Here is a 27,490-nt window from a genome sequence, read left to right as displayed (position 1 = left end):
TTGAAAAGCTTTAAGTTTTTACTCTTAAATAATTTTACAATGAATATAACATAGATGTAAACAGTTTTAATGCTAAGACAGATACAAACATCTGTTTGTGCAAATGAACTTAACAGTATGGCTTTTAACATTATCTTCCATTATTTCCATGACAGTGTACTTTAATTTTGGATCATATGATTAGCTACATTACATTGCTCTAGAAAAAAATAGCAATACACAGGCTGGACCTCTCTTGTCCAGCATCCTCATGACCTGACTGGTTCTGGATGAGGGAATTTGCCTGACACCAGCCCCTCAGACTGCTGCCCCTTCCCGCTGCCCGTTCCTTCAGCCCATCTGGGCTGCTTGCGGGCCAGACACAGCCTGGAATTTGCTGTCAGCCAGCCGGGCAGCTCCAGCTCCACTGCCAAACAGCACATTGCCCCATCAGGCTGCCGCAGCCCCAACCCCACTGTTGGGTGGCACATGGCCATGCTGCTGTGGCTGGCTTCCCCTCTCAGGCTGCTGTGGCCATAGCCCCAACCCCGTTGCCAGGGGATAAGCAGCCCCAATCATGCTGCCACTGCCACCACCTGGGCTGCTGCAGCCCCACCGCCGCCCAGGCTCACATGGCCCAGCCAAACTTCCCTTCTTGGGCTGCTATGGGCGTGCTTGCTGCCAAGTGTACTGTACTAAGATTTTTAATACATCAGTATCTAACTGCATATTCATTTTTCATGTGCTCAAACCATTTCTCCAATTTCTGTGCACACATGATTAGACAGGAGCATAGCTGCATAGACCAAAAATGCACCTAATGGGGGGGGAGTTAAAGGTGCCCTGGCTTATATACAAGGCCACACAGAAACTGGAGCAATACAGTAAAGTCTACATTGATACTGAAGTTTAAAACCAGATAAGTCTCGTCAGGCACTTATTTCTAAAAATAACTGAGAAAAACTCACAATCAATTATAACTTCTAAATTTTACTAGATTTTTCTAGTTTTTAAAAATCTAGTCAAAATTAAAATGAGCAGCAAACTAATAATCATAAGAAGTCACAGTAAACAGAAAAATACTCAATATCATACAAAGAATAAAATTTACTGGTACAAGTTAAAAAAAGAGGAGAAATTTCTATTTTACAAAAAAACAAAATTAAGAATCATATTCAGACTTAATGTACCCAAAAATGTTAAAGGTAGTTCTAGATAATTTAGTCAGTCAAATTAATACTTATAAATCTACAGGTTTAGCAGTTGGGAGGAGTTTTGCTTTTGATATTGGATTCTTTGGAGATCCTCTGTATCGAGCCTTTTCTTTTCCTGTAACACTTTTCTTGAGGGTACTTTTATCTGGTGTAGCAATTGGAATGATGATAGAGGAGTTCATTTTTACAGCAGCTTTTGGTGCTTCATGATTAGTTAGATCTTCTAGGACAGACTTGGATGGGTTACCAGTAGTCACTGCCTGCTTGCAGAGTCTAACCGTTTTCATAGAAGAATCAGCCTGTTCTAGTGGATTTATCAATTTTGAAGATTTTGATGTTAATTCTAATTCAGATGATGTAGAAACTTGTATGTGTGTAGTTTCACAATAGAGCAATGAAACTGTGGAATTTTGGCAGAACTTTTCTGTACAGGAGGATAGTGCAGTATCATAACTTACTGATTTAACAAGAGGAGAACAAAAGTCACCAGGTTTTGCCAGTTTATAGCTCATAGATTGTCTGTTAGTCTCTAAAAGGGAGTTTATCCTTCTTACAGACTGGCGGACAGGAGTACGTTGAAACTTAAGAGGTGGTTTAGTTTTGCTAGCGGAACACGGATCGTTTAATGAAAGTTTGTTGAACCAATGTACATGGTCAGACACTTTTCCATGGTCAGAAACTGGTAAAGTTTTAGCTATAGCATTATTACAATCTCCAGTCTGCAAATAGTGTTTGTCAATTCTCTTTCTAGACTCCAGCAACCGTAAGGCAGGGAGCTCCCCTGAAGTAGCAGGTCCAGTATTACCTTTTTCTGAATTATGGGACTTCAGCTCATATTCTTTAGCAACTCCTGATTGTTCCAGTTCCTCACCCTCTTTTCTTCTGAGGGAATCTATTGCTTTTAAATTATAATTTGTATAATTGTGCTGAAAAGTCACCTTGCCCTCCCTGGACATTTCCTGAGGCATATTAAGTTCTGATGCAACTTCCATGCCCAATTTTTGGGTCTGATGCTCAATCTCAATAGGATTTAGGAAGCAATTTTCCTCCACAAACTTGATTTCATCTTTACTTGGCTGATTTTTGTCAGTAGCATAAGATTTACTTGCAGACTGATTACACTGATCCTTGGATTTTTCTACTGTCAAACTGTCAGCTGAAGTTTCAAAAATGTCCTTCTCTGGACTAAACGCTGAGAGACAGGGAGTTTCGGTTAACTTTTCTTCTGTTAAATCTGCTAAAGACTTTGCATCACCTATTAAATTTGGAAGATTACTTCCAGATTCCGAAAATGCTTTTTTAATTTTCAGTAATGTTTGTGTAGTCACGTTTTTCTCATCCACAAAGGGTGAGTATTCCCCTGGACTATTATCTTGCTTATAATTTGCAGCAGTGGACCTCAAGTCATCTGGAATGACAGGTGGTTTTCCAACTACAAGGACAGGTTCTGAAGAATGGCCTTCTTGTTCAAGATATCCCATCAGACTGGTCTCATTGCTGGTGCTATGTGAATCTGTAATACTGGATCCATTCCAAGACATTCGATAACTTGCTTTATCATGTTTTGGAGTAAGCAAGTTCTCCTCTGACTTGCTAATCATTTGTGTACCTTGAAAGAAGTTTGATACAATTATTTGTTATTTGCTGATAACTCATTAAAAACATTACAAATTTAAAGCCATGCACCATTCACTGATACAGTATGTTATATGATACTGTAAGTCTCAATTTCAAAGAGGAAAATCCTTCAAAAACAGCTTACAATTTTAAAGAGGGCAATTAGATTCAAATGTGAAAGAAGGCATGATATAATGCATACATGTTAGGAGAAATTACTTTTATCTATAATGACAAATACAAATTGTTGTATTTCCCAAGAATATTTCTATTGTCTAACTCCTTTTCAGTGCCTTTAATAAGTGCAGATACCCAAAAAATATCTTAGCTTTAAAAACCTATCTTACTTCACAAAAATACATGAAGCTTTCTCTTTAGTTATATTCAGCAAGGTATTTGCAAGACATTTACCTTTCTTTGAGAATTTTTCATTGACACATGTACTGAAAAATGTATCTGTCTTTACAGATTCAACTCTGTTTTCCAAGTCTTGCTGACTTGCAAGTCGCCGGCCAATGTTTTCAGATCCTTTACCAACTGGACATCCAGTTAAAATAGTCTTAAGGAGGGGGGAAAAAGAAAACTAAACTTAATCTTTTTAAGAAGCTGAACATGGGGAAGTAATTTAGATAATTTACTTTGTAGACCTTTTCAACAGACATCTACAATTCAGGAAATACTTTTCCAATTTGCAGCAACTGCTAAAAGTGAGCTTCATAAATATGAACAAAACAAACCAGGTCCAACTTACTAAATCTTGAGTTCTACATTGTATACTATACAGCAGTGGTTCTCAAACTTTATTTTTTCCACTGTCACTTGAAAATGTGAAGGCCTTAGCAGAGCATTTAATGAGCTTTTAAAAATATTGTTTATACTATGGATGTTAAAAGGTTGCTAACTGACTAGTCCAGAGGTGGGGAACCTTTCTTGGGTTCGGGGCCACTGACTCACAGAAAAATCAGTCAGGGGCCACACACAAATGAAAAGCAAAACACACAAACCCACACTGATGTGACATGGACCCTCACTGAGAAGGAGAAAGACATTCCCCACATTCCCTTTGCACACCAGAGCCTAGGATGGCCCAGGATAGTAGATTTTGTGCACTCCAGCCCTCCCACCAACCCCAGAAGGAAAGTGAGAGGGGTTGGAAGCCCAGCTCCTACTACATTTTAACTGCAGAGCCGCAGCAGGGGTAGCTCCCTGACCAACGAAAGATGGGACAGAGCAGGGACTAGGGATGTAACCGACTAGTCAACTATCTCATAAGCAGCAGCTTATCAGATAGTTGACTAGTGATGTGATTAGTCACTCTCCCGCTCCCATCCCGCTGCCTCTATCAGAGAGAGGCAGCAAAGGGGGTGGGGTGGGGAGAGCAGGAGCCAGTGCTGCGGGGAGCTGGCTTAAAAGCTGGTTTCCCCCAGCACTGTATCCACAGGGGGGCAGGGGAGAAAAAAGGCACAGTGGAAACAGCAGGAGCGGGGACTGAAGCACACTTTGCTTGCACTGCTTATGCTGCAAGTCTGCTTTTAAAATTTACAAGAGCCTCCAGGGTTCTTGTACATTTCAAAGGCTCAGGTGCTGCAGAGAGCGTGGAACTAGTGTGGAGGGAGTGTCCCGCTGGTCCCACGCTCCCTGCAGGGCTTCCGCTTTTGAAATGTAGCGAGAGCCCCACCTCCCAGGTCCAGAAAACTTCCTTGTCTGGGATCGAGGAGGCTTAAGGGTGCCGGACTAAGGAGGTCCAACCTGTAATATATCCTAAAAAGGCTAATCTTTTTCCATTAGTGGATCTTAAAACATTTCAGATGGAGGTGCAGACCCCCCTTTGGAAATCTGAGGCACAGTCCATAGATTGCCAGGGCTCTGTGGACAACAGGCTGAAAACCAGAGCCATAGAATAAGCTACAAGAAAGATGAATAGGATAGTAGAAGAGTACTTACTACATCTTTGTTGCTTTTTCCCAAGCTAAATTTCAGACGTAATGACCTGCGAACCATTTCTTTTCGGCTAATCTTTGGAGAGAAGCAACCAGTTTTTCCCGAGTCAACCCTGAAAAGTTATGTAAGTTTTGTTTTTTAAAGTGCATGGAAAGATAATCTCCATATATTATTTTCTTTACAATAGGTTTTCTTCCAAGCCCTTTTACTTTGAACTTTTAGTGCAATAGTACTCTGCTGCAGTGCTTCACAAACAAACCTGGGAGGCATAAATTAAATAATTTAAAATACTAGAAAGAGGATCCATGAAGTTCTAATTACAGGCAGTCCCCGGGTTATGTACAAGATAGGGACTGTAGGTTTGTTCTTAAGTTGAAGTTGTATGCAAGTCGGAACTGGTACATATTGTAGGGGAAACTCTAGCCAAACATTTCTCCAGAGCTCAGTTTTATTCTCCCACACCTCACTTCCCTCAGTCCTTTATTCAAGCTGAGGTGTCTGCTGAGAAAAGCTGCTCCGCGTCTCCATGGTCTGCTGGGGGGAAGCAGCTAGTGCGGGGTTGCCTCACCCCATTTGTAAGTAGGGATCCGATGCAAGTCGGATCCATGTAACCTGGGGACTGCCTGTAAAATATTGTGTATTCTGACACTGATAAGGCGATGAAGAATTTTAAGAGTTACAAAAAGCAAACAGTACTACAAAAACTTTTTTCCACACAAGTAAGGAATTAACATTTGTATGTTTCAGAAATGGAAATGACTGTTTTTTTGAATTTTCAGTATATTATACTTCAAAGAGAGATATTTAAAAGAGGTCAGGACCCACCAAGACCTGAAATAAGAATGAAGGAGTACCCAAATGAAAATTGACAGCTTTTAAGAGTACTTTTAAAAGTTATTCGATTTTAAACACTTACACTATTAATAAAACAGTTTAATATTTGATTCAGTTTAACTTTACTTATGACAAAAGTTTATTCCATATTTTGTGTGTACGGGCATGCACGACCATGTCAGTGTCCATTTCAACAAAAAACCCAAATGTCATGGCAGTTTGGTGTGCACATCTGGCTGTTGAAATCTGGGCAGATCACCAGTGTTCCCTCTAATTTCTTCCACCCCAGAGTGAACTAAATTTTCTTATGTGCACCAGCGTGGAGGCAATATGTGATACATAAGAATGGCCAGGGCTTGATAAATACGCTCGCCCGTGGCAAGGAGATATTACCAGCTCCTCCGTCTTCCGCCTCCCTCCTCTGCTCTCACCCTTCACTCCTCTGCCCTTTTCTAGCTCACTCCTCTGTTCTCCCCTCTCCCTCTGGCCCTGCCCCCGCTTCTGGCTCCCATCCGAGGACTCAGGGCCCCCCCCTCGCCGCTCAGCTGGGCGGCCGCATGGGAGCAAGCAGCACAGACCACTGTCAGAACGCTGCGCTCCCCATGCAGCACGGGGGTTGGCGCCGTTGGAGTGCGGGGCGGGTTGCTCTCGCTGCTGCGAGGCAGCTCAGCCCCATCACACTAGCAAACAAGCCGTCCTGTTTTATGGTGGCACGTGCCAGAGCAGTGGGAGTGGCGAGTCCCTTTTTTGTCTGGCAAGTAGGGTTTTGCATTATTTGTCAAGCCCTGAGAATGGCCATACTGTGTCAAAAGTCCATTTAGCCCAGTATCCTGTCTTCCAAACGTGGTCCGTGTCAGATGCCCCATAGGGAGTGAACAGGTAATCACCCCGTGACCCCTCTCTTTTGTCGTCCATTTCCAGCCTCTGACAAACAGAGACTTAGGACACCATTTCTACCTATCCTGGCTAATAGCCATTGATAGACCTAACCTCCACAAACTTATCTATATCTTTTTTGAACCCTGTTAAAGTCTTGATCTTTCAAGGAGTTCCAAAGGTTGACTGAGCACTACAGGAAGAAAAAATTCATTTTCTTTGTTTTAAACCTGCTACCTATTAATTTAATTTGGTGACCTCATATTCTTATATTTTCAGAACAAGTAAATAATTTTTCCTTATTCCCCTTTTCCACATCAGTCATGATTTTATAGACCTCTATCATACCCCCTTAGTCTCCTCTTTTCTAAGATGAAAAATCCCAGTCTTTTTAATCGCTCTTCATATGGGATCCATTCCAAATGCCTAATCATTTTCATTGTCCTTTTCTCAACCTTTTCCAATGTCAATATATCTTTTTTGAGATGAGGAAACCACATCTGTACGCAGTATTCAAGATGTGGGCGTACTATGGTTTTATACAGAAGGAATAAGATGGTCTTATTTTCTGTCCCTTTTTAAATGATTCCTAACGTTGCTTGCTTTTTTGACTGCTGCTGCATATTGAGTGGATGTTTTCAGGGAACTATCCACAATGACTCCAAGACCTCTCTCCAGTAGTTACAGCTAAATTAGATCCCATCATGTTGTATGGAAAAAATAATCCCAACTATACAATGTGCATTATTTTACATTTATCAACATTACATTTCATTTGCCATTTTGTTACCCAATCACTAAGTTTGGTAAGATCTTTTTTAAACTCTTCACAGTCTGCTTTGGTCTTAACTATGTTGAACAGCTTAGTATCATCTGCAAATTTTGCCATCTCACTGTTTACCCCTTTCTCCAGATCATTTATAAATAGATTGAATAGGACTAGTCCCAGTATGGACACTTGGGGACAACACCAATAGTTCTCTCTCTCCATTCTGAAAACTTACCAAATTTTAAACTAGGTGCCAGCAATCTGGTTCCACTTTCATTTAAGTGGAGCCCATCCTTCCTGTATAAGCTCCCGCTTCTCCAAAAGTTTCCCCAGTTCCTAATAAATCTAAACCCCTCTTCTCTACATCATAGTCTCATCCATGCCTTGAGATTCTGAGGTTCTGCTTGCCTACCTGGACTTGTGTGTGGAACTGGAAGCATTTCAGAGAATGCTACCATAGAGGTCCTGGATTTCAATCTCTTTCCTAGAAGCCTAAATTTGGCCTCCAGAACCTCTCTCTTAAGCTTCCCTAGGTCACTGCTACCTACATGTACCACAACCAGTGGCTCCTTCCCAGCACTACACAAGACTATCTAGAGGTTTCGAGAGATCCACCACCTTTGCACCAGGAAGGCAAATAACCACACAGTTCTCCCGGTCATCACAAACCCAGCTATTTATGTTTTTAATGATCAGATTCCCCCATTATTAACACCTACCTCTTCCTGATATCTGGAGTTCCCTCCCCCAGAGAGGGATTCTTAGTGCAAGAGGATACCATATCATCATCACCACTTTCATATTGGTACATTTAACAAAATGCATATTGCATGGATGGGGCCAAAGGGTTCTGAGAGTGGGAGGGGGCTCTGGCTGGAGGTGTAACTGTGGGGTGGGCTCCAGGTTTGGGGAGGGGCTCCGGGATGGGGATGTGGGCTTTGGGATGCAGGAAGGTGCTTAGGGCTGGGAGTGGTTTCAAGGTAGGGCAGGGAGTTGCTTACCCAGGATGTTCCCTGCTGGGGCCAGTAGGGAAGGGCACCCCTCCACCAGCCATGCCAGCTTCAGGTCATAGGAGATTTCTCTTTGCTGCAGCCCTGAGCTCTTGCATGGGGCTCAATGGAAAGTTACATAGCCACACAAGTTAGGGGGAACTACAGATAACCAATTCGCATTACATATAAAACTTGTAAAAAAATAATGTTGAGAAAATCTTTATCCAGAAGACAATTGAAAAGCAAAACAAAAACGGTTTTTCCTTTAACTTTCAATAATGTGTACGCATCACTTTGGTGATTGAAGACGTTACCTATAAACTTTTTTGCTTGCAATTCTTTTACTTCTTCGATTCCCTGTACTAGACAGATGCTTTTCATTGCTGACAGAGGGAGACAGTGAACTCTGAGATGACTCGAGAGACACACAAGGGCTTGCTTCAAACTGAGCTGCAGGAACAACAAAATAAAAAAAAAAAAACACATGTACATAATAAATAGGTTCTTGTTTAGGAGTGTTCTTACGTTTTAAAAAACTGGCATTAGGTTTTTATTTTAAGCATCTCATTTTCACCTTGCCCATTAGCAATTAAGAGTTTTTTAAAAAGTTATAAAAAACACTCAATTTTTCAGCACTATGTTCTTGATAAAATGACCCAGAAGCAAATCTGTTTGCTTGTAGTCTTAAAAAGAGGTAAGTCACCATACTCCAAAATGACTTTGTTTTGACACTTAGAGGTGCAAAAATGTGCATGCTGCTTATGTAACATCTTAAGTTATTTCCATACTGATTATTAGAAGAGTTGTCAAATTTTTTTTAAAAAAAACAACAAAAAACCACACAAATCAAAATAAATTTAAGTTTTTGTCTTAAGATTATAAATGACAAGTGTTCTTGATCTTTGATAGCACTAGATCAAGAATAAGTTTTAGCCAGAAGAGTTTTAAGAAGCATAATAATGAAGGATATAATGTTTTATCCCTCAGCCTGCTTAGAAAGTCGAGTTGGTTGATAGCATCTTCTAGAACATTCGTACTTTTGCTTACCTATTCTTCACAGCAGATATGATTAAAGAATCTTCAATATTTATGCTAACATTTAGTAGGCACTAAGTGCTTTCCAAACATTACACTCTTCCTGTTTTGTGAGATCATGACAACGATAAAGAGGTCAGAAGAACAGGAAAATGTAGTTTATATTTAATTCAAATCAGTTCACAATAAGAGCCTAATAAGAATGGGTTTTTAAAGACTTAAACATATCCACGGAAGTGGTCTTTCAGATAAACTCAGAGATTGTAACGTGCAGTAACAAAGAACAAGATACAGGTGACTGTGAGAAACAGACAAACCTGAAAGAATGAACCTGGGTATACAGGCAGTATGGAGATTAGGTCAATACAAACTTGACAAGAGAAGAAAGTAGGATGGGGCAAATTTAGGAAGAGCTTTGAAGATGACAAGCAGCAATACAGAATAAATGCCAGTGGAAGGATTCAGAAGATTATTTTAGCAGCTGCATTTTGTATGAAGTAAAGGACAACAGTGTGTTTAGAAGGCCACAGAAGAATGGTAGTAATATTCTACAAAAGATATGAGATATTTGAAAATGATCTAGATGTACAGTGTAAGGAGACAAAAAACCCCTCAAGATTGCAGGACTGCGTGATGGGAAAGATGGTAGTGAAGTGAACAGTGAAATACAGAAGGCTGCGAAGAGAAGAAAAGTCTATTTTGGCCATTTCAGGCAACATTTCAAGAGTTCCTAAATCTTGAGATGCTCTAGACTTTAATTAGGTGCTTTCAAGAGAAGCTGTCACGAACAAGCAGAAACACAGAATGGATGTATAGAGACAAGTCAGTTATGGATACATAGATTTCAGAAAGTTATCAGCACAGAGCATACCTTAAGCAATATGAACAGATAAGATTTCCCATAGACAGGGTGCAAAAGCACAAGGAAACAAGATCATTAAATTAAGCTATTTGGGTGCAATTGCTCTTCTATAGATCATTCACTAAGAGCAATAGATTTTAAACCACTATTAACAGCCCAAACTGAAACTCTTCAAGCTACAATGTAAGTCACTGTACCTGATGCTGGTGTTGAGCCGCTACTAAAAAGGCTATTTGAGAGCAACTCAAAAGCAAAATTATGCCTCAGGGACCGCCTTTTCTTGCTAGAGAAGCCTTGAGAAGAATCAGTTGGAAGTTTACGCTTGGTGCTTGGAGTAAGAATCACTGGAGTCACTGATGGAAAGACTACAATTAATAAAGCTGCATCTGCAATAAGAGCTTAAAGGTGAGAGCTTAGAAAGATATCAACAATATAGTATTTTAAGACAGTTTTGTTTCTCCACAAGCAGTTATTCAAAACTGAACCAAAAACCATGCATTTTAAAACAGAAATGTCACTCACATAGCTTTAATAAGATTTTGCAGAGTAAAGTCCAAAAACCAGATTAGTATGACAAGAAAATACAAGTGGGAAGAGTTTTAGTTGCATTCTCCATTGAAAGAAAACCTTTTGCAAGTTTATAAAAGGACAGAGCAAAGCAAGATAAATATCTGAATTTAAGCACAAATTCATTCTGTAATATGCAATGTGGCTGCGTGCTGCCCTACTGCATTCAAGCCTTAGTTTGCATTAGCTATAAGCAGAATATTAATTTCTAATCCTAGGGTTGCTCACTGCTAGCAAGCTCTAAGACTAAATGCAGTATCCTCTCTGAAAAATGTAACTATATTCGATGGACCAGAGTTAGTTTAGAAACTGGTACCCTTTGGAATAAAACTAAAATCATGATCATTAGTTTGAGCCTTGCTAGAATATAGTACACAAAATCTAAAGATACTGCATGAGGCGCTATTTAGGGCAAACACTAAATACCTACCATTTCTGTCTTGCTGAGGTGTAGTGGAGGGTGTTCTGTTAGATTTAAGTTTATTCAATGCTCCACTAACAATATCTGAAACGCAAGACATATCAAGCAATCAAGCTTTAATATTGACTTGTCTTGCTCTATTTTTACAAGTAGTATCATTTTATGTGTAAGGGGCATAACAAAGATATCAAAGTAGTCTCCTTGCTAATTATTTAAAAAAAAAATTTTTTTAAGAAAATATTGTTTCTGCCCCAACTGCTGTAGGTAAGTGACTATACAAGTTATCCAACTCATACAGAAAGTGCCATCAAATCCACCAACTATGAAAAGGAAATATTTTCTCCCTTTAGTCTTTGTTATAACAATCTTAAGCAACAATTCTACAAAAATCATGTGCTTAACTTTATGAATGGTTAATCATTTTACCACATTGTGTAGAATGTTAAGCTCATAAGTTAAGTCTTTGCTGAATCAGGACCTTAGTTCTTCAAAATATTAGTATGAAAGTGTGATTTAAGTTGACCATATCCTTTAAAAAAAAAAAAAAAAAAATAGTGTAGCCAGAAGGAAAGAAAACCTGTAAGACAGTGGTCCCCAACCATTTGGGGTTGCTGGGCGCCAGGGGGCGTGGCCGTTCGCCCGCCGGGCGCCCAGGGGGGGCGCCCCCCCCATAGCTGCATTCCAGGGGCCGGCGCTCTCCCCTCCCTCCCCCAAGCGCCGCGCACCCGGGGCCGGCGCTAGCGCTTCCTCCCCCCCGCCCCCAAGGGCCGGCGCTCTTCCCCCCCCCCCCATGCGCCGCGGGAGGTGAATCCGCGGCGCCCCCGGGGCCGGTGCTCATCGTGCGCCACGCGCCCGGCTCCGGCACCGCGCATGCGCCACGTGCCCGGGGCCAGGCCAGCCCTGGGCACTTGGCGGGCGCAGACAAATGCTCCCGTGGGCGCCATGGCGCCCGCGGGCACCGTGTTGGGGACCACGGCTGTAAGTAGTTATCACTAGAGATTCCCACTTCACTTTTTAAAAGGTGTATTTTTGCTACCAGCCCTGCACACAGACAGCTTTATCCAAATTATTTTTTCATGTCATCGTTTTCCATGTCTATCTACAACTCAGCCACAGTTATTTGACAGTTATCCCATGATTCAAGTAGGGCGTGTGTGCATGCGTGCATGAGAGAGAGAGAAATCATCTATTATATGTACACACACAACATCTACTATATATTTTGGAGAGTTTGTACATCTGTTGTCTGTCCAAGTCCATCTGTTCAAGAACTCCTCCTAAACATTATGGATTAGACCCATCAAATTTGGTATGCAGTGTCCTTTTATCATAACTTAAAGCAAGGTCAGGGTTTGCTTGTGCCAGGACAATGGGATGTGTGTGGAATGCAATTGTTTCACATCAAACGGAAAGGGAGTGACCATACGGACAGTTAACTTATAAATGACCATGGGGACAGCAAGTGCCTCAGCCCCTCGAGGTGGAAGGGTAACAACCAATGGTGCCACATTGCTTCCGCCACCCCTCGGGAGCAGCCACCCCATGATGCAGCACCCCAGGGATGGCCTCCCTCTCCACTTCTTTCAACAGGCTTGGGGAGAAGCAGGCAGTGGAGCCATGCAGTCCCTACTACTCTGGGCAAGCCCAGGTAAGTCTTCTAATAGCTACAAAAAGAAAATACATAATACTACTCAGTTATGTAAATACTCATCTACCCCAATACCCAACTATCAAGGATTGTTTGGAAATAATGAAATCTACTTGCTATGAATGGAGAAGAACTAGTAATTCTTCCCACTCAAATTACTAACAATAGGTTTAATTGGGGAGAATTTCAGGAGGTATTAGTTCATCTTAATATAAAAGCAGGAAACAAAATACAGTCTGTAATAAATGCAATGTGTCAATTTAGAAGGCATTTTTAGAGTAGAAAAGTCATACAATACTCATTCAAGTTTTTGTTGTCAGTAAACAAACCTATCTATTCCTGATTTTAATATTGGATAGACTTTCATGAACTAAATTATCAATTTCTCTAAGCAATCAAAACTACTAACCCAGACAACCAACATGATTATCTAGGTTTGTAGATCCTGCACAATACATGGTACAAGTCACATTAACACTTCATGTGAGCAACACATGGGAGAGTAGGTTCTCGTAGCCAACATTTTCCATCAAGTTTGATAGCTTTAAGAAATATACAGTAAGAGAAAGATCCTGTGTGTCCAATTTTGTGACTTTATTGCTTATGAAAGTAAGTAAAAATCATAAGCTAGCTATAAGACAGGCTTAATACTGATAAGCTCTCTCACAACAGTGCTCTGCCAGAGCATTTGTGTTTTAATTCACAAAACCTGTATTATTCCAGTGCTGGCCCGGTCTTGATCAGAAATGCCAACTGTGTCAGAGGTTGTATGGTTGTTTTATGTGACCAAAACACACACTAATGACTAGGAAGACACTTCAAAACTATTTTTATTTGCAACTTAAAATAGGATTTGAAACCAGGTCTCAGGCTAAAAGTTAAAGAATGACCCAGCTGCACACAACCTAGCAGAAAATAACCTTTTGGGTAAGAAAGACGATGACATGCAAGAGAAATTTGATGGCATAACTGCATAACCTAGTAGTTTTTACGCCAGTAATTATGAAATACTAAAAAAAAAAAATTTACATTTTGGTAAACCAGTTATAAAGTCCACCATTTCAACCTGTGTTTAACAGACTGAACAGCCAGTTGATGCGACACTTTGTGGTGCTATGGAGAAGGGGGGACCCTCTTGAGATGGACATGATCCCAAAGCCTAAGTTAAGTCTATGTTTATATTTACTCACTGGAGTGTTAAGTCAAATTTTCAGTTTATGTACTCACCCCCAACACTTCGTCTTCTCCTTCTCTTACACTGACTAGGAGATTCACTTTCTTCGTATCCTTTCAGTGAAGGAGTAGCATCAAAAGCATCAATACCCAACATAGCAGGTATTTTTCTCATGATAAATTCTGGTACACGTCCTGAATTAGATGTTTAGAGAATATTTAAAAAAAAACCCACATACATTTGAATGGAAATTACAATTATATAAAACATTTCATATAAATACAGTCATTTCAACAAATGTTATTCAGTTATCTTACCAACATCTACTGCACGATCAATAAGTGTTTGCACAACAGCAGCCTGCAAACGAAGCTTTTTTTCAGTGTTCACGGACATCTTTTCATTATCACTTGAGTGCAAGAGATTTGGAGCAAAAATCACTGCCAGATTACTGCTATCCATTTTGTTCTCACTGGATCTTATTAAAAACGAAAGAAAAAGATTGCAAGTATCAATTTTGTCTTTACATTATATCCACTGATCAAAACACAAGCAGCGAGAAACAGAGAAAACAGGCTTAATGCAAATTTTCAGTTGAAACTGAGTATTGCATTTGTGAGAACACACCTTCAACACACTGAACAACACAGAACATTCAATGGCTCATACATGCTACTTAGCATAACATTTTCTATAAGAGCAAGAGGCTCATCCTGATGGGGATCATTTCATTAGCTGTTCTTTTGGGAAAGATGAAAGTATAGCAGCCAAAAAACAGGAATACGAGTCAAGTTCCTGCTACATGAAGACCCCATGACATACACCTAAAAAAGTCAGGAGATGACATAATGCTTACATTATTGCAGGTAAATTATTTCTGACAAGAGAAAGTTACAGTATTCTTTTGTTTCTAGACATGAGGCACACTCAGAGTTGGTTATTAGTACCATACCTATATTTCTCTACTTACCTTAGGGACACATTTCTGAGAAAGTTGAAAAAGTATCGCAAAGCATCTATTGTTCCGTCAGCCACAAGACAGGAAAGCAGCACTGTGGCAGTGTTCTTATCCTCATTTTCTAGCTGCTGAGCCTTGAAAAGAGCTTCCTGCAGATGAGTTGGAAGGATTGGCTCTGGTAACTCTCTAAAGAACAGTTTAAGAAGCCCGGCAACATCACATGGCAATGCTGTAGGTAGGCAGTTTTCACCTTGATCCAGTTGACTCTGAAATGGTTCATAACTAGCATAAGTTGAGGCCTTCAAAAGAGATTTATTAGATGTCTGTTTTGAAGTTTGTAGACTTATCATACACAAGTAGTTACACACTCAAAGCCCCTAGCCACATAGTAGCTTAGATATTTTGGTTTCTCTCTAATCCTTCCATCTTTAACTCTCCATTTTTTTCATATACCCATGGTGATGAAATAAAGATATGGATGTATTGCTTCTTGTCAGTCCATACTGCAGTGGGAGAAAGCTACCAATTTTAAATTACCAGGAAATATAAAAATATTTTGTTTACTCTCATTCCCTTCCTCAAACTCCAGAAAGCTGGAAAAAAAAAACAGTTCAGTTGTTTCAAAATAACTGCACAAAGGAAAGGTGAAGAAGGTCCGGTCCAGTAACTAGTAATCAAAAAGCATATCTATAAGTGAATGTTTCTAAAGATAAATCAGAAAGCTAGACATATAGACATTTAGATAAAATATAGCTCAGGTCCAATACAATTATGCTTTAAAAAAAAAAGATACCTTTAATGTTTTTAAACGAACAAAAGATCCAGATTTCCTGAAGAGTCCTTCAGTGTTAACATGCTCTTCTAAACATTTGCAAGCATCAACAAGAAAGCTGAGGAAAGAAGTCACAGGACATTTGATATCTTTGCACAGTTCAATTTTCCTGTGATAACGTCACAAGAAAATAGCATCTTAGAAAATGTTTACTTTCTCCAGTCATAGTAAGAAACTGAGAGTAAACAACCCTTTATGACAGTGCAGAGAAACATAGTTTAGGTTGGGGGCTACTGACCCATGGGGGGAGGGGAGAGAGAAAAAAAAATCAGAGGCTGAGAAGCAAAATATAAATTAAAAAAAAAAATCCACCAGACCCAATGACCTATCCCTAAGTGAGGAGGTGGGGGGGGGGGGGGGGGGGGGGGGGGGGGGGGGGGACCCAAACCCTTAACGTATATGGCCCTTCAATTGAGAAGCAGGAAAAAGATACTCACTCCTTCACCTCATTCCCTTCCAGCTCCTCCAGCTAGGGATGTTAAATTTTAATTAATCAGCTAATCGAGTAGGCAATGGAGTTTCCATTGACTACTCAATTAGTCGATAAGGGGGGGCGCTCCCTATCCCGCTGTGCCTCTCTTTGAAATGTACAAGAGCCACCCGTGGCTCTTGTATATTTCAAAGGGAGAAAGGCCACAGGAACCCAGAACCAAAACAAGTCCTCACTGGCATGGTTTCTCCTTTTCCTTTGAAATGCACAAGAGCCACTGGCGAGAAGAGAAGCAGCAGTCAGGCCTGGCACAAGAGGGACTGTTTCCATCTTTTAAGTTGGCTCCCCCAACGCAGCACCGGCTCATGCTCCCCGACTTGCTGCCTCTCTCTGATACAGGAAGCATGGGGGGAGGGGAGAAGTGACTAGTCTACTTCCTACTTGACTATCTGATAAGCATTTGCTTATCAGGCAGTCAAGTAGTGGACTAGTCGCTTACATCCCTACCTCCAGCCCCACAAGGAATGAGGGAGTGGAGGTGCTGAGGCTCAGGTATTACCCTTCAGGGCTGGATTAATGCTTCTAGGGACTTGGAGCTAGTGGATTTAAAAGAGCTAAAAATAAGCAGTTCATTGTGTGGATGGGTGCAGGAGTGGGCTGGAGATGCAGCGTCAGAGAAAAAGAGGGAGGGCAGGAATGGAGTGTGGAGGGGAAGGAGAATGCGGGAGTGTACAGGATTAGAGTACCTACAAGGGATGTAAAAATTAACTGGTTAAGAAGGGCCCAACTGGCCAGGCCAGGCTGCTCCCACTAGCACCTATCTGGCATAGCTCCTGGGAATGGGGAGGCACCGGCAGCTGGGTGTGCTGCCAGGAGTGCTTCCTGGCAGCACAAAGACATTTCTGCCCCTTCCCCCAGCTTGCCTTGATTGGGCCCACTGAGCTTGGGGCTCCTCCCCCTTCCTCACCCAGGAGAGGGGAGCCAGCACTGGCATTCCAGGCAGTGCACCCGACTCATGCCACTATGGAGTAATGGTGGGTGAGCCCCGAGCCCCACAGGCTGGATCAAATCAAGTCACAGGCCAAGCCATAAAAATCCATCAGGCAGAGTTTTCCAAACTTTCTTTCCAAGGAAGAATTCTCTTTCCCTGACAAGTCTCACCAACTCCTAAAGCAATTGTAGAATTTCTCTCTATTTTGAAAAATATTTTTTGTTGGAGGAAAAGAAAAATATGTAACTGAAAATTAAAGTAGTAAATGTAGAAATTATCCCCAAATTAAGTATGCATCTAGCTTAAAACACAGTCTTTACTTACCTTGGAATACTTCCATACTCTGGTACAACTGATTGAGGTAACGAATGAAGTGATATTCCAAAGACTTTGCCCTAAAATACAAAACTTACTTAATTCTAATCAAGTGATTGTGAAAATTTTACCTGGCAAATACTGCAGAAATAGACAAATACATACATTAAGAATTGGAGAAAGCTAAATCTTTTGGACAAGAACTGATGCCATACTAATTGTTAAAGGGACACTACCAACTTTAAAAAAATAGTCATGTCTCTAAATAAACAGTAAATACATTTCACATAACATACAAAATGACTAACAATGATTAGAAAAATATTCTTTATATTCCAAGTCTCCGAGGAGTAGCCATGTTAGTTTATAACTTTAAAAACAAGTAGTCCTGTGGCACCTTAGAGACTAACAAATTATACATTACAAAACCAACTTGCTCAGATGAGATGATCTTGAGCAAAGGAAAAAAAGGGGGACCCTCAGAATAAGAAGGAAGAGGGTGAATAAAAAGGACCTGTCAGTTGTAGTCCTGGTGCTAATAAGGCTAATTGAGTGGGCCGGAAATGTTCCATACATAGCTTTTAATGTCAATAGGGTGTTGATGTAAGGAAAGCTTGTTTTCTAATGTGTTAACTAGTTCAAGTCTTTGTTCAAGCCAAAGAAGTACGTTAAATTTGAATATGAAGGTCAATTTCACATACACTCTCTGTAGTTGGCTTGTGAAATTTCTGTGTAGAAAAATGGATGCTTTTGAGTCTATTAATGAGTGTGCCAACAGGTTAAAATCTTTCCCTACAGCAGTGGTCTCCAACCTTTACACACCCAAGATCATTTTTTAAATGACAGAACAAGCCAAGATCTAGCACCCCGCCCCTTCCTATTCTCCTCTTCTCCATCACTTGCTATCCCCAACCCTTATACTGCTGCTTTTCTCCTATCCCCCCTCCTCCAATTCTTCTGTAGGAAGAGGTTTTTCCAACATTTGGCCTGTCTAGACTGGACCAAATGTCAGAAAACCCCCTTCTTTTGGAAGCCCCCTTATTCCTTGAGGAAAGAGGAATATAGGGGTGACCGAAAGAGCATGTTTGCTCTTCCACTAAAAAAAAGCAGAAGAACAAGTGCATCCCTGGATGCAGAAGAGTTTCAGGGATATCTCTGGAATCCTGAAAAACTCCTGGGGCTCGTCTACACTGGCCCCTTTTCCAGAAGGGGCATGTTAATTTCAGCTATCGTAGTAGGCAAATCCGCGGGGGAAGTAGGAATAAGAGCCTCCGGAAAAGGGCGCTTTTTCCGGAGGATCGGGGCCAGTGTAGACGCTCTTTTCCGGCTTTTCTAAAAGCCGGAAAAAAGTGGCGGACATTTTTATTTAAATGCCGCGGGGGATATTTAAATCCCCCGCGGATTTCCCTACTACGATAGCTGAAATTAACATGCCCCTTCCGGAAAAGGGGCCAGTGTAGACGTAGCCCTGCAGTCTAGCCATACCCTCGCTGAGTTGAGTCAGGATGTGTAGGCTCTGGGGTGGGAATGAGGGATTTGGGTGTGGGAAGGGGTAAGAGGTGCAAGCTCTGGGAGGAAATCTGAATGCAGGAGGAGGTGGAGAAGGGAACACTGGCTCAGGAAGGGGGCTCCAGGCCATGCAGTGTTGGGGTCAGATGTAGGGTTGGGGTACTAAGCAAGCCACAGGTTTGTGGATGTGAGGGTTCAGGAATTTGGGATGGGGTATGTGAGGGGCTCAGGACAGGGGGTTCCAGTGTATGATAGACTCAGATCTAGGGTCTGGGGGAAGAGGGAGTCCAGGAGCATTATGATGCTGTGGCCAGATGGGGGCTTGTTGACCAGGCTTCATTTTTAAATAAAATACTGTGTTAACACAAAAAGTTTCTGCATTGTCTTTATTTATGAGAAGGGCAGGGAACTTGTTTTGAGTCAGGGGACACTGACCGAAAGAGAAGTCAGTTGGGACCACACAAGTGAGATGCAAAAAAAACCAACTCCTCTAAAACTCCCCCAAGCCTCACTAATGTGGTCCCAACTGTGCTGGTGGTAGCAGGGGACATTGTACTGAGGAAGGGTGCTAGTGAGTTCTGGGGCAAGGCACAGGGTGCCAGTGGGGACAGAGTTCTGTGGCTGGGGGTAGGGGAGAGTGAACAGGGTGCCAGGAGGGCAGGAGACACGTTTCTGCAGCAGAGGACAGGGTGCCAGTGGGGATAGGGATCTGCAGCAGAGGACAGGGAACACGGTGCCGGGAAGGCAGGGTGCCAGTGGGGGCAGAGTCCCCTTCACCTGCCTTCTCCCAGGATTCTTCCCACCCCAGAGGAGGGCAGCCCTGCTGCATGCCCCCTCTGGGCCCAACTCACCCCTCCTGCAGACCATTTCCCGAAGTGTGGTCTGCGGCCCGCTACCAGTCCTTAAAATAAAAAAAAAAAAAAACAGTCCTCAGAAAAATTCTTGGGAGAGAGCCTGCCGCGGCAGCATCTCTGTGGAGCATGCTCCCAGGCAGCAGGGCTAGATCCAGCAGGTGCTAGGATTCAGGGAGAAGGCCAGGCGCCATGCGCACCAATGCAGAACGCCCGGCACCAGCCAATAAAACGGCCAGGATTGGAGCCGGGGGGTGGGGGGAACCAATCTGCCAGACCAGTAGGGCCAGAGCGGGCTTTCTGTGGGGTCCGGGGAAAGCTCTGCAGCTGTGAACCAGGTCCCAAAAGTGCACAGGCTGCTCTCCCTCCTGCCCCAACAGCCGGTGCAGTACCTAAAACACCCGTCTATCATGTGCTGGGGACTTTGTTCCCTTGCTGCCTTCCTGGGCACGGGGGAGGGAGTGGGAATCCGGGACTGAGCTTGCTCTGGCTGCTCGGATGGCGCACGCTGCCTTGGGGAGTGGAGGAGCCAGGCACGCACTGCCCGAAAAGTTGGGGCTGGTGTCATTTGGGACTCCCACTCTCCCCCCCCCCCCCCCCCCCCCAGGAAGGCAGCAGGGGAATAAAGTTCCCAATGTGCTGGCTCCAGCTGATCAGGCAGCGCGCGCCTTGCCCCTCCATTCCCCATGGCAGCGCGCTGCCCGAACATTTGTTGCTGGTGCAGTCCAGGAGTCCCCTCCTTTCCCTCCCCCCCATGCAGGAAGGCACGAGCGCCCGACAGACCAGTGTTTCAGGTACCGCGCCACTGTTTGGGGGATGGGGGAGCAGCCCACACACTTCCTGGGCCTTGGCGTGCAGCTACAGGATCCCCAGATACCAGCCCCTGTCTCCTCCCCCCCACCCAAACCCCCACAACATCTCTTGGGGTTAACATCAAGCTTAAATTAATATTTTCCTCCAATTGACACCAGTAAAATGTGGATTAAGAACCCATTTACTGTTGACACCCAAAATGAAGAAATATTAATTGAATGCATCAGAAGTGGATTCGTTAATTGAACTTTCCTGTGACTCTGCCTTAAAGAGAACTTTGATAAACTCTCCTTGATTGATTTTTAGTTGAGCTGTAGAAATGAATATTCACAATTTATCTGAGAAAGCAGTCAAATTCTTAATGCCTTTCGTCACGACATAAGTGTGAAACTACTTTCTCGTCTTTGGTTTTCTTCAAAAATAAATATAGAAATAGATTGAATGTCGAACCAGATTTGAGGGTAAAACTTTCTTTTTTTGTTCCTGGCATAAAGTTGCTATGTGATGCAAAACAACATCACCTTTCCCATTAGTTCTCTTTTTAGTTATTTAAAAGCTATAAAGCATACACATAATAAATGACTTGTACTCAACTCATTAAATTACAAACAAACAAATTTTACAACTGTTTGTAATTCTACTGGTTAAATTGTAATTAAGGTAATAACTATAAGTTAAGCAGTAGTTTATGTCAAGATTATATTATGTACTATTATGATTGTGAATAAATAATAAACAGTGAAAATTTATTCATTTTTTATATGCATTTATATTTAAAGGTACTAAAAATACCAAGTTCCAACTAAAGTAAAAGTTTGGGAAACCCTGGTCTAGACAGCTTTCTATCCATCTTACAGTCCATTTATCCAACCCATATTCCCTTAACTTGCTGGCAAGAATATTGGGGAGACCATATCAAAAGCGTTGCTAAAGTTGGCACTGAGGGTTTTGGGAGGACCAGAAACAATTTATTTGCATATTCATCATTTGCTTAATGAATATGCAAATAAATGTTACCAGTCCTCCAAAAGCTTGTGAATGGATTTACTGGTCCCCAGTATCAAAAAGTTTGGGAACCCCTGCTATAGCGTGCTACAGGCAATCCTCCTCCAAACCACAGACTGACATTCCATTTCCATGGAATGGAACAAAGAACAGTTCAGAAGCAATAAACAAACAATCAAAATAAGCAAAGAACAGAAGAGCGCCATTGTTTGGAAGAGCAGAACTAAAGCCAAGATTCAACTCCCACCAGGTACCCTCTGACACAGGCATGACAAGAGTTCTTGCTGCCCATACAGCCTCTCTTCCCCTACAATCCTTCTTTTCCCCTGCCATCAGCCTCCCTTCTAGAGAGACCCTCACTCCCCACCTCCTCCGTTCCCCTCTAATACAGCCCTTTGCCTGCAATTCTAGTCTCCCCTCAGCTCCTTCCCCTACAAAAGATCCTCCCTCACTAGCCACTGTGCTGTGCAGCCAGCTCCTCTCCCATACAGCCCTTTCCCAATAGAACCCTCTTGTCACTCCCCTCAGCCACAGTCCCACCCCCAGACTCAGCTCTGCCCTGGCTCTCCAGAGTGCACCCCAGGCCCGGCTCACCCAGCGCGACCACACTCACTTTCTGTATCTGCTTCAGCATCATGGAGGAGGCATGCACTGGCGCAGGGAGCGACTGCTCCTCCTCCAGGCCAGCCCAAGGCCACATGGCCACAGAGCCTCCAGGGCCAGCTCGTGGCTGCAGTGCCTCTGTTGTGTTCAGAGGCCAGAGACGCTACTGCTGCAGCCACGCAGTCCCAGGCAAGCTGCAGAGGTACCCCAGGCTCCACGGCACTGCCCCTTTGAAACACTGAGGCAGTGTTTCAAAGGGGCAGCCACCATACAACTGAGCCCAAAGTGGCCTTCAAGGGGTCTCACCATGGAGCCTGGGTTCAGCTAGGGACTCCCCAGCTGATCCCGGGCTCCGCACGGCAGTTCCCCAGAACCCAGGGTCAGCTGGGGAGTCCCCAGGTTCTGTGGAAATGCTGCACGGAACCGGGGTTAGCTGGGGAGTCCCCAGCCAACTCCAGGCTCCACAGTGTGTGTCAGCGTTTTACAGGGGCAGCGCCACACAGCTGAGCCGTGTATCAGCTGTGCCGTGGCTGCCTCTTTGAAACACTACCTTGGAGTTTCAAAGCGGCAGCACCACACAGCTGATCCGCAGCTCAGCTGTGCAGCACTGCTGCTTTGAAGTATCCCTTCTTCCTCCCCCTTTGCTGCCTCTATCTGATAGAGGTAGCGGGGCAGAGGGGGGAAACCAACTAGTCCATTTGCTTATCGGATAATTGAGTAGTCCTTAACATCCTTAATCCTGTATGGAACATGCTAACCCAACACATTTATTATTTGCATTCACAAAACAGTTATAGATTTCTACTATTGTGGCTTAGTGGCAAGATTCTAGCTAAGTCTACATGGGGATTTTACAGTGCTTTAACTTTCTGGCTCAGGCATGTGAAAAACACACCTCACCCGTACCCCGAGAGCAGCAAGTTACAGCACTGTAAAGCAACAGTGTGAATCAGGCTGTTGTGCTCCCAGCTCTGTTATCTACTCTCCTTGTGACAGTGGTTTATAGAGAATGCTGGGAGATCTCTCCCAGCACTCGTGCCATGGCCTCACTTTCAGTTTAAAGCACTGCCGCAGTTGTGCTTTAAACTTTTAAGTGTAGACAATGCCTTTAGTTTTCATAATGTGATGAATCATACTCATCTATTATTTGAAGAAGCTATAAATTAAAGCAGTTTTGTTTGGCACAATTATGGTGCAAGTGAAAACAGTTATACAACAATTTATAAACCGGTCTTACGGCATAAATACCGTAATCTAGCGACTATAACCCGCGAAAATATATATTCATTTTTACAGACCCCGCACCCCCCCCCCACAGGCTATAGTCATGCACAGGTTATATAGGTTTTTCTTTACAGAAATGGCAGAGGATACCCCCCCCTTCACTACCTTTGCCGGACTGGGTACCAAACAATGCGAGGAAACTTAACAGGGGCGCAGCAGCTGGGGCAGAGGCATCCCCAGAGGTGCAAGGCGGGAGGCTCCCAGCCCGGGCTGACAAAAGGAAGGAACCCGGAGCAAGTTGCGGGCGTGGGGAAACACATTTAAAAACATTACTTTATTGTGCAACTAGTAAAAGAATAAAAGCAGTGTAAAAAAAGGCTTTGCATTCTCATTCACTCTGATCTAAAAGCTTTAAAAAGTTTGAAAAGCTTAAAAAGGGTAAAAGTTTAAAGTTTTAAAAGTTTAAAATGCTAAAATAAAAGTTAAAATCAGTGACTGAGTAAGCCCTGTTGTTCAAAGGTATAAATGCTCTGTGTTATCAGCTGCAGCTCATTAACAGCTGATTACAGGAGCTGCTCATTACCATCATCAGCTGCGGCTCATTTGATAGGTGATTAAAGGGGCTTTGTAGTACCATTATTCTGTCTCTCTCCTGCAGGCATACAGGGATTCCTAAACTCAAAAGGGAAAAAAACACGGGGTATACTCCGGTGTGGGGTTTATTCGCTAAATTATGGTATGTTTATATATCGCTTGGTTCAACATACAGATTAAGCTCTAATCCTACTCTGACTGGATGACACAAATGGCAGACAATTTAGTTTAGAATCAGAGATGATAAAGCACTTACAACAGAGGAAGTGTTTACCGAATTGACAATATACAATAGCACCTTGGGCACAGTTGGCATGGCATAGAAAATATTACGTATGGTAAAAGCAAGCACGAATTTAAGAGTGCAGTTCCTCTTTGAAAGTCTTTCTGCCTTGCAACTTGCAGAGATTCCAGAAGAGAGTAAACACAGTTACACTTACCACTTTACCAAATCATACCACTGGTACTGACTGCGGATGTTAAAATATGTTTGTTTGTAAACATGTAACCGCTGAAATTTTCAGAGGTTATACGTTTACATAGGGGAGGGGGGAATGGAAGCACCACCTCCCTTATTGCTGCCTCTGTATGGGGCACTAGTAACAGAGGTTGTGGAGATGGAAGAGGGGGGACATGTGGCTCCATGGGAGCCTGCATGCATAGTCAACTGGTTTAAAAAGCAGGCTCCCTGCATGTACAGGTTCCTGCTCCCCCCCACTACTGCCTCTGATAGAGGAAGCAGAATGGCAGGGAGAGGTAGCTTCGCGGGAGCTGGCATTCACAGGAAGCCAGCATTCACAGGAAGCCAGCTTAAAAGCCAGCTCCCTTGCATATACCAGCTCCCACCTTCCTCTCCACTCCTGCTGCCTCAGATACAGAGATGGGAGTGGGGCTGTGTGTAACCATATGCATGGGTACACATTTACATCCTTAGTATTGGCTGACTGCTGCAATAACTAGCTCAGGAAATGGGAATACCCACTTATTGTACCTCTCCAATAGCAAGCATTTAAAAAAAAATCTTTCCTGACACCTTCAGAGAATGACCAGTTTAGACTAGGGTTATTAGATACCATATATTTTAGTAATTGTGTAGGCACAAACATGTTTAGTGGTTACCTGGTTACTAAAATGCTTCCTCTGGGGCACTTCCAGCCCAACTCCTGGGGAGCCCCCTCCTACTCTATGCTGCTGCTTCTGTATCAGGTTTAAAAATCAGCTCCCCGCACAGACTAGCTCCCACCTGCTGCTGCCTCTGATACAGCAGCAGCATCCTCCTGCAGGGATCCCAACCTCCCCATAGACAGAGGCTGCTTCAGCAGCCCACAAAACAGCCTCTGTCCATCGTGAGCCCAGCATCCCACAAAACAGCCTCTGTCCATCGTGAGCCCAGGCCAACCACAGATCAAGGTTGCTGGCTTTTAAGCTAGCTCCCACCTTTCCCCCACCTCAGGGGCAGCAAGTGGGGAGTGCTGTGTGTAGTCGTTTGGATTAACCAATAACTTAATTGTTTAAATGGCTTTATGCTATCATCCCTAGTTGATACCTTTAGCACTTTATTAACTTGTTTCACCAGGAACAGCCTTTTTCCACCACTACAGTCTTGTTTACCCTAGGGATGTAAATGGTTAACTGGTACACCTCACCCTCAACAGGTGAGGCTTACCAACAAGTAAGGGCTGGAGCAGCTCCCAACCATCCTGGGCAAGGAGCTGCTTCAGCCCAAGAGGGCTCACCAAAGTAGCCCCATCTATGGCAAGGCAAGGTAGGCCAGGCCTGGCCTCCACTGCTGCAGGTTAAATGCTGGCTCACAGGAAGACAACTTTGCTGCAGGCTCTGCAGTATAATGTTTATTTAAGCTTTAACTACAAAGCCTGTAGCATGTGGAACCACTAAAATTTTTAGCAATTACATTTTTAAATGAATTTTTAGATCCCTAGTTTACACAGAGCCAAGTGGGATTAGGGCTATCACCTTTGAAATCCAAAAAACAATACTCCCCTCCTCCCACACAAGCAAAACTTCCACAACAAGCCTTCAAACAGCCACTTTTAGTATCCTAGAAAACATAGGTAACCTGATAACAGAGTTTGCTTTTTTATCAGCATGTTTTGCCAGATAGTCTTTGTAGTATGTTTAATTTAGCCAGCTGCCATTGAATGTGCAATTTCTGATGCAAGCTTACTCTCCCTCTATCCCTCATCCCTACCCACTGTCAGGGCTGGACCGAGCCATTCCAGTGCCCTGCGCAGACAGTTTAATTGCGCCCCGGCTTGGGGGAGGGCACATGCGCGGCCCCGCCCCTGCGCCAGTGTATGGGAGAGGGCACATGCGTGGCCCCGCCCCCGCCTGGTGGTTGGGGGAAGGTGCACATAGCTGGCAGCGGCAGGACACATGTGCCCGGCCTAGCCCCTCCCAGCTACCGCTGCTGGGGTGGGCCGAGCCTGACCATGCAGGGCCCCGCAGCCACAGGGGGAAAGCGTGCTGCGGGGGTTAACGTGGCCCCCACCCCGGGCGGCCACTGCAGGGTGGCCACCGGGAGCTGCTGCAGCCCACAATCCGGGAACTGGGCGTGTGGCACCTGATGGCAGCTAAAAGGGGCCCAAAGGTTGGCGTCCCGGGCAGCTGCCCAGCTAGCCCATGCCTTAATCCGGCCCTGCCCACTGTAGTAATATCACTTGCACCACTGCCTTGATTTTCCATTATCTAATATACCTTGCACAACCCAAACATGGGAGGAGTGTTGGTGGGCAGACAGCTGCTCTATTTGCTACAGTTTTGATCTGTTATTGCATGAACTGCAGAAGTGGGAGCAATGCAGGACCTGTAACTGGACACAAACACCTTTAAGGTTAACGATCCCCGTGTGTTGGGCCAATAACGCAAATCGTCAGACCCACAAGAAATAAAACTAGCAGATTAAATTGGTTTTCTGGCAGCTCGCTACACCATACAAAACACGTCAGGCAGGGGAAATACCAGCCGAGCACCAACCCTGACTGGGGTACTAGACTAGTAACTGACCTCTCAGGGTCCCGGCTGCTGTCTGGACCGGCCTCAGGCTCGCAGGCGGTTGCCCAACTCCCCCCCCCCCCACAGGCCATAGCACTTAAAGCGGCGCACCCACTTACCTCTACGGCCGCCGCTCCGGGCTGCTTCCCCGCCGCCCCCCGGCAGCTCCCGCCCTTCACCTTGATCCCGTAGGCGGCCCGCAGCTGCTGCAGCACCGCCAGTCGCACCACGGCGCCGCCGCGCCCCGCCATCCCGGCACCTCAGCGTCTCACGTCCCCTGCTGCTCCGGCTCCAGCCGCGCCTCGGCCCGCCCCTCAGCCCCTCGCCCCCATCCCGACCTGCTCACGCCGCCCCAGACACACCTTCCCGACCCCCCGGCTCACAGCCCCCTCCCCATCTGCCGCGCGCGCTACCCCCTGCGCGT

General features: G+C 43.9%; 1 protein-coding gene across 3 annotated transcripts; it reads right to left on the bottom strand.

Moving 5' to 3' along the window:
* On the bottom strand, window positions 1-27,490 carry ARHGAP11A (Rho GTPase activating protein 11A). Of its 3 annotated transcripts, none has more exons than XM_006132695.5 (12): window positions 27,186-27,490; window positions 17,465-17,535; window positions 15,681-15,777; window positions 14,900-15,153; window positions 14,247-14,407; window positions 13,983-14,123; window positions 11,117-11,191; window positions 10,317-10,472; window positions 8,537-8,672; window positions 4,755-4,863; window positions 3,222-3,369; window positions 1-2,802 (listed from the first exon to the last, which is right to left on the bottom strand). In XM_006132695.5, exons 1-12 carry the CDS (start codon window positions 27,315-27,317, stop codon window positions 1,220-1,222), a joined length of 3,063 nt encoding a protein of 1,020 aa, XP_006132757.3. In that variant the 5' UTR covers window positions 27,318-27,490; the 3' UTR covers window positions 1-1,219. The 3 variants fall into 3 exon arrangements, with proteins under 3 accessions (XP_006132757.3, XP_025045246.3, XP_075783152.2); XM_025189461.3 differs by lacking the exon at window positions 27,186-27,490 and adding an exon at window positions 26,770-27,150; XM_075927037.2 differs by lacking the exon at window positions 11,117-11,191 and having other exon boundaries at window positions 27,186-27,489.

The sequence above is a fragment of the Pelodiscus sinensis genome, chromosome 5 (assembly GCF_052426305.1).
Source record: "Pelodiscus sinensis isolate ZL-2025 chromosome 5, ASM5242630v1, whole genome shotgun sequence".
Classification (NCBI taxonomy): domain Eukaryota; kingdom Metazoa; phylum Chordata; order Testudines; family Trionychidae; genus Pelodiscus; species Pelodiscus sinensis.
Note: the sequence above shows the minus strand (reverse complement) of the source record. Positions and strands in the feature narration are given on the sequence as shown.